The sequence below is a fragment of the Vanessa cardui genome, chromosome 3 (assembly GCF_905220365.1).
Source record: "Vanessa cardui chromosome 3, ilVanCard2.1, whole genome shotgun sequence".
NCBI lineage: Eukaryota > Metazoa > Arthropoda > Insecta > Lepidoptera > Nymphalidae > Vanessa > Vanessa cardui.
This window is the reverse complement of record NC_061125.1, coordinates 7131285-7148451: the sequence shown is the minus strand read 5'-3', so window position 1 is coordinate 7148451 and position 17167 is coordinate 7131285. Positions and strand designations below refer to the sequence as shown.

At 29.7% G+C, this 17167-nt stretch overlaps 1 protein-coding gene and 1 non-coding gene across 6 annotated transcripts in view; both read right to left on the bottom strand.

Moving 5' to 3' along the window:
• Positions 1–136: 136 nt before the first annotated feature.
• Positions 137–208, bottom strand: Trnae-uuc. Its single transcript has one exon. It is a non-coding gene; the product is annotated as a tRNA-Glu (tRNA).
• A 2642-nt stretch (positions 209–2850) lies between these two features.
• Positions 2851–17167, bottom strand: part of LOC124543692 (diuretic hormone class 2) — a 41063-nt gene continuing 26746 nt past the window's right edge. Inside the window, exons 1-5 of one of the 5 annotated variants that reach the window (XM_047121958.1) lie at positions 8673–8708; positions 5289–5366; positions 4595–4699; positions 3805–3825; positions 2851–3037 (exon numbers count right to left, since the gene is read on the bottom strand). In XM_047121958.1, coding sequence (XP_046977914.1) covers positions 2905–3037; positions 3805–3825; positions 4595–4699; positions 5289–5365 — 336 coding nt within the window. In that variant the 5' untranslated portion in view covers position 5366; positions 8673–8708 and the 3' untranslated portion in view covers positions 2851–2904. Of the gene's footprint in view, positions 3038–3804; positions 3826–4594; positions 4700–5288; positions 5367–8672; positions 8709–17167 lie in introns of those variants that run through there. The other 4 variants (XM_047121957.1, XM_047121959.1, XM_047121960.1 and 1 more) reach the window with 4 other exon arrangements.

The window sequence follows — 17167 nt, the reverse complement described above, 5'->3', positions numbered from 1 at the left end:
TAAGTAGGTATATAATACAACGAAATACGGGTTATTATAAATTAAACTTAGGATAAATAGCCTTTACTAAAAATAATTAATTATTGACTGCTCTTAATAAATAAAACAATTGTCATAATATTAAAAAAAAAAGGGTTTCCCGTACCGGGAATCGAACCCGAGCCTCCTGGGTGAAAGCCAGGTATCCTAGCCACTAGACCATACGGGATGATGACTGACATTTCAAAATTATGTTTTAAAAATTAAGTTATAATGCAATATATTTTTTTAATAAATATGATATTAAGTTTTAAAAATAGGACTTTATTAATTAACAGATTATGTTACAGTGACTCTTGTGGTCATAACGAAAATAAAAGATATTTATTAAAGAATATTATAACTCATCAATACAGTACATATATCTTTTTGTAATATTAAAGGTAAATATTTCTTTTTTAAATTTATTATTGTACTGTACGTGTACTTATTTTAAAATAATAAGTATTGAACAAAACATTTTTATATTCAACTTTATACCGCCATCTATTAGCATGATAGCAAAACTACTTTGTCCAATTGTGAAGTCAATTCATAACGCGACGTGATTCTTTATTTAAAAAGTAGATGTCGCCACTATAAAATTTGTTGCTACGATACGTCTTAAAAACTCACTAGTTGTCTCTGATTTCATTAAATTAAAATATTATCATTATCATTATTATCCTTACATACTACATAGTAAAACAAAGTCGCTTACCGCTGTCTGTCCTTATGAATGCTGAAATCTTAAAAATTACGTACCTAACTGCTTTTGATGCGGTTTTTTTAATAGATAGAGTGATTCGAGGGGTAGGTTTTTGTTTTTAATATATGTACAATATATTAAAGAAACAGGAAAGAGTCTGTACTAATACATTTAGTACCTGCATTGCACCCGTGCGCGGCCGGGCGGGTCGCTAGTTAAATATGCATCAATATTACTATAATTAATAATAATATTACTTTTATTCTACAAATATTTTATAAATCAAAATATATCTCAAGACCTTTCGTTTTAATCGTATATAGATTTCTCATTTCGTTTGTCCACTGAAAGTTTGTTAATTTACAATAAAATTGCTTGGAATTATAATTCTGAAATAATAATAAAAAACCTTTTTTTTGGAAGTTAAGTTGCAGGTTGCTATGCAGATAATTTTTATTCAACGTCAGGCTTAGTTATAAACTAATATATTAGGTAATTATTTTAACCCATCTTGTAGTACTTAATTATGTAATGGTGTTACTCGGCATTCTAGGTAATCGTTATAAAGGGGTAACTTACGGTCTGTTTTCGCAGTTTAAGCATGTTTTTATTTTTATTACTAGCAATGGATATTGATGATATAAATATCCTAAAACAAATCAATATTATAATAACGATATTAGGCTGATTTGGAAATTTAGTTCTTGGGAGACATACATACCTATATTTGACTCACATTTTTAATATATGGGTAGGTAAGCCATTTTCCATTAAGCCTTTGATTAATTATATTTTAAGTTAATTATTGATATAATTATTTTTATTTCCATTTTTGATAAGCACTTGAATATGATTTTTTTTTAAATAAACAAGCTTTGCTACAGTGATGTAATCACTCATCACAAAATCTGAGTCGACATGGCCCAGTGGTGCCCAGTGGTGGTGGAACGCGTGCATCTTAACCGATGATTGCGGGTTCAAACGCAGGCAAGCACCGCCGATTCATGTGCTTAATTTGTCTTGATAATTCATCTCGTGCTCAGCGGTGAAGGAAAACAGCGTGAGGAAACCTGCATGTGACAAATTTCATAGAAATTCTGCCCCATGTGTATTCCATCAACTCGCATTGGAACAGCAAGGTGGAATAATATGTTCCATACCTTCGCCTCAAAAAGGGAGAGGAGGCCTTTAGCCTAGCAGTGGTAATTTACAGGCTGTTGTTGTTGTTTGTTACAAAATCTCCATATTGAATATACCTAATCGATATAATTCGTAACGAGCTTAAAATAGTATGTTTTACTAATTTTTATAACTGTGGCGTATTCTTATTACTTTGTAAACATAAAGTTGTTACTTTTGAAATTATGTTATTTTTTTTTTAATTTGTGATCAATATCAATTCCTGAAGACTTTGATAAGTCTTACTGACTGACGAGAATACATTAATTATTTTTAAATCTTAATTGAAAAATGAATTATACGTATTCTTATTTCACATTGTGCTTGAATCGGTTCTAGTGAAAAAATAAGATAAAGTTCTATATTAGGCTTATTTCTATATTACTATATAACTGTTTAAGCTTCTTTTTCCTTTTATTCATATTTTCATTATTAGGTAACTAAGCATTTATATCTTGCAAAAGTTAATAACTTAATCTAAAATGATAAAAACAAAAAGGTTATGTAAATATGTATATCTCTTTATTATTAACAATATTCTCTAGACAGGAGGTTCTTACAATAGACTAGAATTTCACAAACTTTAGTAGGAAACACGGAATTCGCTACAATTGGTAGTAACATTATCTACTGTCGTTAGAAAGTACATTTATATAAATACATTATAATTTCAAGCGTTTTGATACGGATAAGATTTTAAGGAACGTATTTTTAATACTGAAACAATACTGTTTTAATGTTAACGAAATGAAACCAAAAATCATTTCAGATTATTCTTGGAAGCGACTACAGAAACAGTAGAGATTAAAATCTTAAGCACTATCTCAGGAACGAGTACAATTTTTGACGGGAAATAGGCCGATTATTCTGTATGGAACTTTCTACTCTAATTTGACGGATAAATTTTATTAACAATATTATATTAGTTATTAATAGCATAGACGATAGTGAAGCCCAATAAAAGGTGACGGCGTTTAGACTAGACTTTGGTTGTTTGTTTATTCGACGTCACGTCGCCTCCTGCCGGGTCCGGAGGCGTAGTTAGCAGCGGCCATTCCCATCAGGTGCTTGGCATGAAGAGCGCCAGAATAGCCACGGTTGAGACCCATGTCGAGAGCACGTTTCTCGCTGCTAAACATAAAACAATATCGCATCAATACACGTGGAATATGCACCAAAAGCCAAAGTCACGAAGCATCAGTCATTAAGCAATGCCAGTCTACTCTGCGTTTTACAGTCCCTACAAACATTCAGTGGGTATAAATAAATTGGCCAAATGTTTCTATATTCAAGTGTCTATAAGCATATCTCAACATTGAAATGACATAAACATGCTATAGATAAGCTATGAAAATATTTGAAAGAAACAACCAAAATAAGGATTCCAAGTTAAATTGATTGTTTCATAAATTAAAAAGTTAGAAGTGTCATATTTTCTTTTTTTTTCTCCTTAAGCCTGTTTACTTTTTCGGAGCAGTGATATTTTTAAATGTATTTTTTGTAACAAAAACGTCATAATTTGGAAACGTAACTGATTACAAATTATTTATAAAAGAGAATAATAACCTAACTTTAAAAAATAAATAATTATACATAAGTATTGGAATGAGTATATTCTGCAACTAAAAGTTATAGGATAATAAAATTCAATTCAGATTTTAAGCAACATTTACAATATTACAAATTATAATAAAAACTAATCCTAGTAAATTCTTACTTTTGAATACTTAAGTATTATACAACTTATTTAAGAAGCTGATAATGTATACTAAGGAAATTATTAAAAAAAAATTTTCTGATAAAATGAGAAAGTTTTATTATGTTAGTATAGTTTATGGTATGAATTCGAAAAAAAAAAAACAAAATATGCAGAAAGTATTTTATGTAAAGAAACAAACCTAATAATGTCCTCTTTAAAGCTGTAAAGGAATAAGTTTCGTATGAATTAAATATTAAACCTTTTTATAATGTTTAAATTAAATTAGAATTATTAATTCTGTATTGCAAATTGTACCAAATTTATCATAAATATCTATGTAAGATTATTTATGAAATATGATCAGCGAAGTTTAATTTATTTCAAATAGACGTAGGTAATATATCTACATAATAAATAAGTAAATCATCTTATACTCAGTAGTGAAATAAGACATCGTGATGAAATCACCACGTGCTGGAGAAAATTCTGTGAGATTTACATCTAAGAGCAGTGGACCAGTGGAATAAACATTTTTTATTTGTTATTATTTAGACCACCAGATAAATTCCTAAAGTGTGGGAGGCCTTTGACAAGTAGTGGGGATATTAGCGGACTATTACTGTATACAGAGTATAGATATAGAGTCGAGATGGCCCAGTGGCTAGAACGTGTGCATCTTAACCTTTGATTGCGGGTTCAAACCCAGGCAAGCACCGCTGATTCATGTGCTTAATTTGTCTTTATAATTCATCTCGTGCTCAGCGGTGAAGGAAAAGATCGTGGGGAAACCTGCATGTGACAAATTTCATAGAAATTCTGCCACATGTGTATTCCACCAACCCGCATTGGAACAGCGTGGTGGAATATGTTCCAAACCTTCTCCTCAAAGGGAGAGGAGGCCCTTAGCCTAGCAGTGGGAATTTACAGGCTGTTGTTGTTTTTGTTGTTACTGTATACATAAATGAAATAAAAATGTTATAGATACTAACTTTTCCATCTTGCGTTCCATTTCCATGAGTTCGTTGAGGCGGTTCAGCATATCCATGATCTGCTCGGGTTCATATTGGACTCCTGGGCGATAGTAGTTACCGAGGCTGAAAGTATATTGATATAACTTTATGAATACTTTTGTTAAGAATATTTGCTATTTACATATTAATTAAAACGTTAAAAACACTGTGATGTTGTACTTTATTTTAAATATAACCATAAAAATAATGTTATGATCCATACAACCTGTTTCACTTTATAGTTCTTATACTGTCACTGGTGTAACCGTTATTACAGTATCATTACTAAGCAGTTTTAAGTAATTACAAACTAAAAACTACGAATGAAATTGAAAGTTAGGCGTGTCTGAAATATTTTACAATTGTAACGAATATTGTTGAAAGCCACCGAGTTGCAAAATTTTGTTAATGACATCTAATACTGAAACATTTAATTTGAATCGTCAATTAATAGCCAAAATACTTGTTTAAATACTATAAATAGAAAAGGAATATATAACATGTAAAGTATATTTTGTCGGTCTAAATTCTGTATTTCTGCATATTGAAAGAATTCATCCTGAGGTAAGCCTTTTTTAATTAGATCTCATTTTAGTTTGACATTTTTTAACGACGAATTTAATAAAATAAATATATGAATAATTATTTTTCTCACTATTACTACTACTACTACCTGGGGTAGGCAACGGCTGGCATCACTAGGAGAAGCGCGCCGAGCAGGCAGAAGGCCAACAAGCTAGCTCGAACCATCCTGAAACAAAATTAATACAAATAAATAAATTGTACCAAAATTGTTATCTTAAAAGTAAATGAAATAATGACATAAACATTGTAATAGTTATTTTCAAACTTATCAAATAAATATTAATATATTTATATTACAAAAGACAAGAAAACATTTATAATACAAATGATTGATAGTATTATCTACAGCCGGTCTCGCCGGATTTTCTTGTCGGATTATAAATGTCGAATGGGTATAGCTTATAGCTTTAAATTCAATCTAGTATTGTGACGAAGAATCGTTTGTGTTTCAAATACTTGAAGTAGATATAACTTATGTATCAAAAGTATTATTTTCTCATTCATTAAAATGTTAAAATATTAAGGAATATATTTAAATTATATATATTAATATTATTCGTAATAACGATAAAGATTTATTCGGTGCCGGAACTCTTCTATAATAACATCAAAAAGAGAGATCACAACTTTTGCGAGTTTGATCCTTTCCAGAAAGTAAATTCCCGAAACGTAGCACCCATTAGGAAAAATATTTCACCACGCAAAATCTACATTGTTCCATATGGTCCACAAAGCTTTATATTATGTGTATATAAATAAATTAACTGAATTAATGGTGATATTCAGCCGTTATTGATACACAAGAATATATTTTAGAAAGCTTGATGAATGTTTTTGTCTATTTGATTAAATGCGGGATAAATCCTTATTTATATATATCATAAGACCCACCAAATTATATAAGGTAATATTCTTAATTAAGATATTAAGGTCTAAATTTCATGAGATTTATATAATTGTATTAATAAACGAAATCAATATTTATACAATATATTTTTGTAATACTTTCGCCGACAGCGGTTTGCATTTGCATTTGTTTCGATTTGTGAATTAGTGACTTTATAAAATTCAATACAATATATTAATATATCGATATATCTTAGGGTTGTATAAAACAATATATATAACCTTTTTATTCGAATGAACTGTGTTACATTATAATAAAATTGGTTTTAGGGATAAATATACGTCCATTTATCATCAACGAAATTTTATACACGCGAAAGGCTAAAAACAAACGAAACGTGCTGAATTTTTGTATCACGTGTAATAAATCAGTCTTTCGTGTATGAAAATTTATTGTCTAAAGAGCATTTTCCGACATTTTTGTAGAGTTTATCAAAAGCGAGCTAATTTTTGATTGAAACAAATGATTTTAAAATATCGTTCAGATGATTTGTGGACAATAATTTTAAAACGCAGAGTGTTTTCTTTGTAACAGACAATAATGACTACATAAATAAGTATTTTATTTAACGAAGTTATATTCATTATTGATTTTTTATTTAGTTTATTCACGTAATATAACCATGATTTTGTGAAGTATCAGAATTATTATCATTTAGGTATGTAGGTATATACGACAAAATAAGAAGAATATTGTGTATATTGTTTGTACTTTGTATAGAAGACCTAATTGGACTTTGATCTCTCTAGAAATTCTTGAATTTTAGTACATTTTGAGTGTGCACATTGCCTTAATCTGTCCACCACATGCGATCAACAAGTGGCTTGGTAATGAGAGCATACCAATCAATTTGTACTTACTGATGAGGATTTAAGCTTTGCTTAGGTTTATTGGAAATTCGCTTTAGGCTTTCAAAATTAAACCTTAATTCTGTACTGTTAACGTAGAAATTTAACAAGCTATAATATTTTCTAATTTTAAAATGCACTCGTTTCAATCTTCTTCATTTATTTATTTTTGGAAATCATAAGATAATTAGAAATAATATCAGGCCTGCGTTTTCGTTTGCGGTCGTTTGCTAAAAACAAAATATTACTTAAGTTAAGGTAGGGCCTTATACTTACGTAGACTTCTTATTTAATTTCTTCTGGGAAAACCCTTAAAATGACCCAAAATAAGTTATTTATAACCGTCAAGTTAGTGAGTTATTAGATGAATATCTAATAAATGAGGAATCATAAATTATTAGAAACGTTTAACAATGTTGACATTTTATTTGTGTCAAGTGTAATTGTGCTTTGAAGTCCTTTCTGGCTAAGTAGCTTGGCCGCAACTGCCACAGACAGCCTATTAGCCAGCTGTACTCAGAATAATATTAGTGAATATCGAAAGCCCACTTCATACCACTTAGTAAGACAATCAGCATACGATAACAACAGCTCATACAAATGAGCCTATAGAGATCAGAGAGGTTTCATTTCTACATACAAGGGTCAGCATATGAACATATACATACACGAACAACATATATACACATACATACACATGTATACAGAAACAAACATAGAATTATTACGATCGCAAAACTTGTTGATTTTTACTAACGGTTTTAAACTTATCATTGATTAAAAGTTGTAACTTTGTTTAAAATTTTAACACACGAACTCGAAATATCTAATTTTATTATTGTGATACAATCGGACATGTATAGTCTTTATTTAATAGAATATTTCAACTTTTGTTTCGTTGTTTAATGTTCACGTTCGCAAAAAAACTTTATGGACCATATATTCATTTAAAAAACAGGCGAAAATATTCAGAAATGTATTTTATTACGTGTATTACACTCGAAAACTGTTAAATGAGCAAAATTTCCCACCAGAACTTTACAGTATGTTTTGGTTAAAAAAGTTTTTATGTGCTCACGTATAGTTGTCTAAATCACGTACGGACCCTTATTTAGAATAAATAAATACAAATTTGTCATTTTATAAAATATTCTATTTAATGTGTTATACATTTATGTGGAGATGGAAGCAATATTTTGCATTAATGTAAGTAAAAACTAATGAAAATTATATCTATACATATAATATGGTAAAATTGGAGTGTCTCTTTGTAATATTATAATAGACCTTTTTTACTCAATGCATATGTTATACACGGTACATATACCAAAATAACATTTTTTACAATTTTTGTCGGTCTATCTGTCTGTATCTTTGTTCCGGATAATCTATGGAACGACTGGACCGATTTTGACGGGATTTTCACTGGTCGATAACTGATATAATAAGGAGTAACTTAAGCCACATTAATATATTTTTGTTAAATTTAAACCCGTACAAGGTCGTGGGACACCTCATTTTTAATATAACTAAAAGTATTATGAGATAAAGAATAAAACTTAATAGTTTTTTTACACGTTAAAATTACTCGCAATGATGTTTATTTGAAGGAGGTCTTAACCAAAATAACGTATTCTCTATGTATCTACATTTTTATTTTATTTGTCATTTTCAAAATCAAATTAGTATATTTGTTATGGCAAAATACGATACTCACGAAACGCCCTTCGTCTAACGTGAATCGAGCAACGATAAATAATTCCAGATTAAGTTTCAACTTATACTGATTGTATTTATGATAACAACCTTTATCTTTGACTTCGCTTGCTTTGAATTAATTATCTAATATCCTAACTATATATTAATGTTGAACGTGCTCAAACATTTTTCCGAATACCTTTTTTAAATATTTGAATAGTAATATTCATTTAAAACTAGAAAGAGCTATTGAAAGGCAGCTATTATAGATCGCCAAACGATAAGGCTTTTTAATTAACAAAATATTTACAACAAAGGATCGAAAAGCGATTTGCAAAGCGAGTCCAACTAAAAAGGCCCGCGACTAGAGGAAATGTCAGCACAGAAAACATTTGATTTTGACAGTCGCTTTGTGGGATATCTATGCACTAGCGTAATATAGCTGTATTAATCATTAAAATATCTGTACTATTATCGTTCTCTTACCGGTTGTAAATCTTACTTAATTTAGAAGTAAATTTGATTGTCTGACTTTGATGAAATTTGGTACAGAGCGCCTATTATATGGGCTACATCATTAATCATAAAATATTTTTTAAATGGCTGAGGTGGCATTTAGATCCGAATTCAAACCCGGGCAAGCACCACTGACTTTTCATGTGCTAATGTGTGTATAATTTATCTCGTACTCAGAGGCAAAGGAAAACATCGTAAGGAAACCTGCATGTGTCTAAATTTAACAAAAATCCGACACATTTGAATCCACCAACCCGCATTGGAGCAGCGTGGTGGAGGCTTTAGCTCAGCTGTGGGAAATTTAAACAGTTTCGTGACGGCTAGTCTCGGTAGGGGATTAATTAAAGTCAAATAAAATTAATTTTGTATGGGCAATCTTGAATAAGGTTTCTGTTATATGTATATATTTTTTATTAGACCCATGTAAGAGTGTAAAAATGCTTATCGGACTCAACCAGCCATGTTGTTAACAACGCGCTCTCGATACTAATTAATTTGACGTGAATAGATAATCGATTTAATATTAATATAAAACATACGATGGACCAGATAGGCTATGGTTTGTATATATTTTTATTTTGAACACAAATATTTATGACCCTATGGTTAATTTTTGGTCACAAAAAAGTATTCAAAAATATTTTTTTTTTTTTTATGAAATTGTTGCTTATAAAAAAGTATTCAAAAGCATTTTTTTATATGAAGCGCGTAGGAGAGATGTAGGTAATATGTTAAGAAGTATTTGCAGAACGTGAGTATTTTTTCAAGCATATTATTTTGTATGGGAACAACAATAAGTGATTTATATTTTTTATTGTATTATTTGGGAACCTAAAACATGAACGATGTTGCCAAAATATATTGTCGAATTATATAATAATTTTATTAGCTTGACTCCTGAATATATTCGAATGTAGTATTCAATGGGCTAACCGTTGAATGACAGATGATCTAATAAAGGTCGCGAGTTTAAATTAAGACTGGTATATTAATTTTCATTTAATTATTTATCAGTGTAAAAACTTTAATTAAACATAAATTTTTTGTTTATACAATTAACGACAACCGCCATCCATATTCTGTCAAAGTAACTACATAGTTCGTGTCTCTAAGCATCGTCTGAAGCTTTGTGTTGAAGTTTGTATTATGCAGCGTCCGGACCACAGTGCTGTACACTCGTTATGTAACTTCGTGGTCACTCAAGTAATAATCACATTGACAATTGTAACGAGTTGGTGTTAACATGATTGTTTGTGTGGTTGTTAGTGTAGATAAACCAAAACTCAATCGGTCATCTTCAGATGTCAGATGACTATGAATGATGTCAATCCCATTGTTATTATTTTATATAGACTAGAAAGTGCAGTTGTTAGAAAGCGTGTTCATATTGTGCTAAATTTGTGTTTATAATGCGTTGAACAAAAAAATAATTGTAAGAAAATAATCATGTGATGTGAGACAATCTGTCACGTGTCTTTTATAGTAGTCCAATGGTGGATTCGGAATGCATAATGTGAGATTTACTTTAAGCTTAGTTTGTAATATATAACCTCTTTTTGAAATCACCTCCTTAGGCTGAAAAATGGGCGACCTTATCGTAAGATGTCATCACTGCCCATACATATTGGTATTTTTAGAAATATTCATTATCTTTATATATGACCAAAACAAACTCTCGGACTGTGATGTTATCCCTTGACTGAAGTTACATTGACCCACTCAACATTTAAACCAAAACGCAACAGTACTAAATAATGCTGTTTGTTAATACCTATGTGAGTGGACAGTATTGCCCAGACGAGATTTGACATAAACACGACGTAGTCTTTTTTAAATATAAAGAGTTATAGTCGATTTTTCAATATTAGGACTCATATACTTAAGCAAAATGAATAAAGAAAAATTTAACGTAGCGATCAGATATATGTATCTATTGAATGATGATAGATGCATGAAAGTATATAGCTTCGTATAGATCAATAGAAAAATATGAAGCCTGGTATTACCGTACTGAGCAAAATAACGGAGAAATACGTCTTTGTATTTTTTATTATTAATATTACCGGTTCAAAATCACGACGTGTAGTTGTAATTCATCTATAATTCGAAACTGTAAATAGTTATAAGTAAATGGTGTTTAAACTCTGAAATGTAAGAAAACCTGTAGAAGAAACACTTATACATAACAAACACAAGATAAATCCTTTGTTATTATTTAAGCAAAATCGTATTAAACAGAACGTGAAACTAATTATTTTGTACGCGTCAAAACAATTCCTTTCCGGTTTTCCGTCTGTTGTATAAAGAAATGACTCGAGTTTGAAGTAACGCGCTCCGCAAATTGCAATTTGTTGTTAAAAGTTTCATTTGCAGACCAAATTGGTGTAGCAACTTGTGAAATCGTATTTGAAGTCCGCAGCTAGATTTAACGTTGGAGAGAGCTAATAGCGAGTCAGGCTGTCTGTAATTAGAACACGAGTAATTGATTGTTTGAGATGTTTAACTATATAACAAAAAAACAAAAGTTATTTTAAGTACCAGACAGAAGTAAAGTATTGATTATATATAAAACGATGAGTGAATTACCAATTGTGATTTTTGTTGGTAGGGCTTTGTGCAAGCCCGTCTGGGAGGTATCACCCACTCATCAGATATTCTACCGCCAAACAATAGTACGCAGTATTGTTGTGTTTCGGTTTGAAGGGTGAGTGAGCCAGTGTAACTACAGGCACAAGGGACATAGCATCTTAGTTCCCAAGGTTCGTGGCACATTGACTACGCAAGGAATAGTTAATATTTCTTACAGCGTCATTGTCTATGGGTGTTGGTGACCAGTTAACATCAGTTAACATATGCTCGTCCGCCAACATTATTGTAAGGTTTGTTAAATGTGAAGATTAATCTCATCTTGACAAATCAATCAACTCAATACAATATAGTATAAATAATAAGACGGAATTTTATTTATTTCTTAGTAATATTATTCAATGCTATTTATTCTTTAAATTGACAAAATATATTTGGTACCATTGTATTTAATATTTATAGATTCGTAGTACGCTAATAATATAAAACACCAGTAAACCTATTCTCGCTTCGTTTCTTATCATATTATTTCGTAAAATAAATGAACAACAGCTACCCAGAGAAACACAAGGTAAATACGAAAATAAAGTGAAACCCCCAATTATCGTTTATAATATTTGAGTAAACTTGTACCCTTTAATGTAGTCCCTGTTTATTTTATAAACAAGAATATTACGGAATACCTGCTGTAATATTTTAATTATGAAATAAATGAAACCTAAACTATTTAACACTGTCGTGTCGTGTCAAATAAAATATGATATATACAATATTAAGTATTGTGAAATATAAGTCAACTTAGACTAGTCGTTGAGGCCAAAAAGACCAATAATAATTCCTAAATATAATGTATTTAGCTTATAAAGACAGGTCTTTACAAGATAATTTTACTGTGCTTTTTAGTCTACGTACATATGTGTATTAACTTTGTTTTCAACCGACTTCAAAAAGGAGGAGGTTATCAATTCGTCTGTATTTTTTTACTTTTTGATAAAATTTTATTATTCTTACAATATTCTAGTAAATAAATATTTCATAAAATATTTTTTTTAGGATTAACCCTTACGTAATCTATAGTCTGAATATTTTATATTTTATTACAATAATTCCTCAATCAATGCTGCATGCTGAGTATTGACTTATAAACCCTCATATTTGGTTAAAATATACACGTTTTATCATATAGGCCTATCACGACTCTTTTCTAAACGCTGAGTACTCTTGACTCTATACTGATTTCAAGCTCTCTTGGACGTAATAATATTTCAAACCTAATAGCAATGTAATCGAATATAAAAAACCAAGTGTACCTTTTTCTACTTACATACCATAAAACTTGTTTGCTTTGAAGTATCAAGTGTAGGTAAAACTCGCTTACCAAGCTAAGCAGACTGTAAAATTTCTGTTATATAATTTCGAGCATTAAATTTGTCCGGGTTAAATTCAGGGCCTGCGAATTTACCTCCCATCTAATGTTTGCCCACCACATAACACAGTAATGAAACCATTTTGTTGCTTATTACTGTACAAACATAAAAACTTCTGAAAGAATGATTAAACAAATTAAATAACGTATTACATTTCGTATACAAAATAAAATTAACAATATGGACTTAAGCGGATAAAAAGGTAATAAATAAAGAAAATAACGAGTTTATTTACATTTTATTTTGAGGATACTTTTATGTTTTTAGCTCTTTATTTAGAAACAGCTATATTTCGATGTTAAGATAGTGATACATGAATAACACCATTTTTAGATAATAATTAGTATAGTACCAAATTATAGATATGCTGCATTCCCTCTCATTAAGACCAGAATGCTTACCTATTTTTAATTATTATTTAATAATCATACGTCTAATATCTGTTAAACACATAATTTTATATCAAATGAATTACCATTTTATAATAAATAATACAGTATAAGAGAAAATACAACTGTTAAAGTAAATGGAATATCAACTAAATGCAATATCTATATTTCATTTACTCGCTACGGTTCTGCGAAAATTCCAAAGAATTACAGTTATGAGTTCCAGGTAATTTTAACTTCTTTGTGGAAATAAATAGCAACATAAAACAAAAAAGGAAAAAGGACAGATGAATAACTAATTTATATTTTATATGTGGTTCGTATGTATGCGTGTGTACATAAAATATGATTGTGGTAAGTTATATGGTTAAGAGAAACTAGGCGAATAGCAGAAGTATTGTCTCTACCGTTAGTAAAACAAAGATGGGTACATAGAATGGATAAAACATGATATTCTTAACCAAAGGTGTCAGCCAAAGGCGAGTGCCGGTCTGAACAAGCACTACTGAGTTTTCATGTGTTTAATTTATATTCATAAATTATCACTTGCTCGATGATTTAAAAAAAAACAAAAGATCATCACATACAGGTTGTGTGAGATGAATAATGTCTGCCACATTAGGTGAGTATGGTATTATAAACACCTTCGATAAAAGGAGGAGGAGGAGGCCCTTAGCCCAAGAGGGTTATTTATATGCGATTTCTTAAAAATATGAGGACTACGGTATTAAGTTTAAAATAAAAATAGGTAAAAAAACTTTTTAAGTTAAACGGTTTTATGTTGAACATACATTGCAATGTTTAAGATAAATGTACTAAAAACCAAAAAATTACTAAATTTGACCCAAGAATAAATAAAACAAACGGAGTGAGCTAAATAAAACCGTTTAAAATGCAACCAAGATATGAGCTGACTACAAATAAATGGAATAATTTCAATTAAACAATAGATCAGCTTTGCTGCTATAAGAACACCGTTTTTGTTATTAATGGATACAAATATATTAAATGTTTTGTTACACTTATGAACAGAACATTGAATGGTATTTACAATAGAACGCAGATAATACATTTTAATTCTTAATTAATGCTTTTGTTTCTAATCTCGTTATATCCTATTGTTATCTTTGTTCGAGAATCTGAGCGATTCATTTAAAGTCTTACACTTTTAAACCTAATTTTGCGTAGAAATGTATTTTCCACGTAAATACCTACATTGATTAAACAATATTATTTAGCTATCAAAATGCGTCTGTTTCTAAAGAAACAATGACCACGTATACCTATAATTGAAAGCAAGCTGTTTATCATGAGTTTTAAGAAATTATTTTTCTCGTACTTTTCGTTTTTTTTTTATCCAGTTTCTGGGTTACCCTAATGTAAAATTTAGTTTAACCATGTTAAAATTAAACAAAAAGTGCTATTTTTTCGTGATATTGTATATGAATGCTTAAATATATTGAAAAAATATTATTGAATATTACTCAAGATTAAAAAGTCTTTACATTTGAGGCACTGCTCAGCAAATGACACCTTTTCTTTTTAGTAGCGTAATTTTGTACTTATTTCACCATGCTGCATCACACCGAATCGGGGTACGGATATGTCAGATTTTTCTCTACAAAATATAAATTTCTTTTCAAAACCGAGCACGACACATATATGAAATATACAAAGGTTGTTATGTAAAGTGGGCAATATACACGTGAGATAGATCCTTTGACAAAATTTAATATATTCATAAGTCCACTACACACTACATTTTATACTAAACAGAAAATTTCAAAAAAAATTGTGTCATTATTTTTAAATAATAAATGATTCATTTTGTACACTTCAAATATTTAAATTTAATAATATACTGCCAGTAAAAGATAAATTTAAATTCAAACAGCAAAACAAAAACTAAAATTCCTTATTTCTTTTATAGAAATTTCACTGACTTTAGACATTAGATTCAGTTATAATCTGTTGAGTTATACTACGATTTCTTCGATATTATTGTGTTATCAAAGTTATGCTTTTGTAAAGGGCTTCAAAGACTTGTATCTATTAAGTATTATTATTGTATAGTGTCGACACATATTTATCCAAGAATATAATAAAGTAAACGAAATTATGTTTCACAAATTTCGGTAAAGTCGTAAAGTCAATGAATATCTCCGCAAAAGAATTGTAGTGTACAAATAGAAGTGACTGAACGATGACAATCCATCATGATCGCAGAGAGATGAGTTGCAGGAACAACAGTTTGAGGAAGCTCTAGAATATAAATACTGTCAAATTTAACGTCTTTAGCTCGATAATAATTTCTCTACTAAAAAATAAAAAAATAGATGTTAGTAGTCGAATTTTCATACACGTGCTAACAATTGCATACACGTGTTTGGACTTTAACCCACTGATACATAAAACTTACTCACTGAATGTATCGACAGAGCTCTGTTTGTTTTATCGTGCGAGAACTAAAATGAATACTTATGAACTATTATGCTATGTTTATACGAAATACAGTACCCTTCATGTCTTTAATATTATATATTTTAATATTTTCAATATAACCTATTAATGAAAGTTTTTTATCACAAATAATTTGTTCAGATTATTATATTCATGAACTTTTTAATAAGAATCGGCCACAGATGTAAAATTTTACACTACAAAAGAATAAACTAGCTGCAAAGTTTTTATTCATTCCGGCCATTCATTCTAGTGACCTTAATATTTGTATGACATAACTAATCCTACGTTAGGCTTTGTATGACATAATTCGCAAAACGTAACTAATATCTAAATGTATAATGATGTACTTAGCATATTTTCAAATTCAAACCTAGAGTTTGTAACGACAATGTGAGATTAATACGACTTCATAAACACAATCAGCAGGTACGAAAGCAATTTTACTAAAGCGCCCATTTCGCAAGTTTAATTTGTTAAAAACAAAAGATTTCATTTCGGTAAGATTTCTGCGTTTTATCAACGTCTATATAATAATAAGTAATTTTAACTTATTGTAATAAATATTGATTCTAATTCTTTATTCAGCATTGAGATATTACACTTTCTTATTGATTGTTAAAATTCTGCCACCGTTTCGGAAAGCTACACCTCAGACCTGAGGAGAACCGGCGAAAGAAACTTAGTGGTATTTTTTGTCTTGACAATGATAAATTATTTATTTATTTTAATGGCTTGGAAGGGATGATGAGTCGTAAATGTTATATAAACCTTAAAATAGTAAAATTTTAAACGTGTTCGTGCTCTGCGAGCTATTAGTTAAACCTTCTCATCGAATTACTATTTGTATAAAGTCTATATGATCGTTTTTTAATTGATAAAATAGAATTCCACGTCCTAATTATTTTTTCTCTGACTCTGACAAATTTAAATTTCAAAGTATTGATATAAAAAGATAGTAATCTTAACAATCTACATTATAAATAGGTGATTATTTAAACATTTTTGCTAGAATGTGATGTAAGATCAAACTAAACAATACAAACATTGCATTTGGCTACAAATGTAAGAACCATAGGTAAGTGTATTCAGCTCCTACAACTAAAGTCTCACTGCTTCTTCAAATAAAATCATCC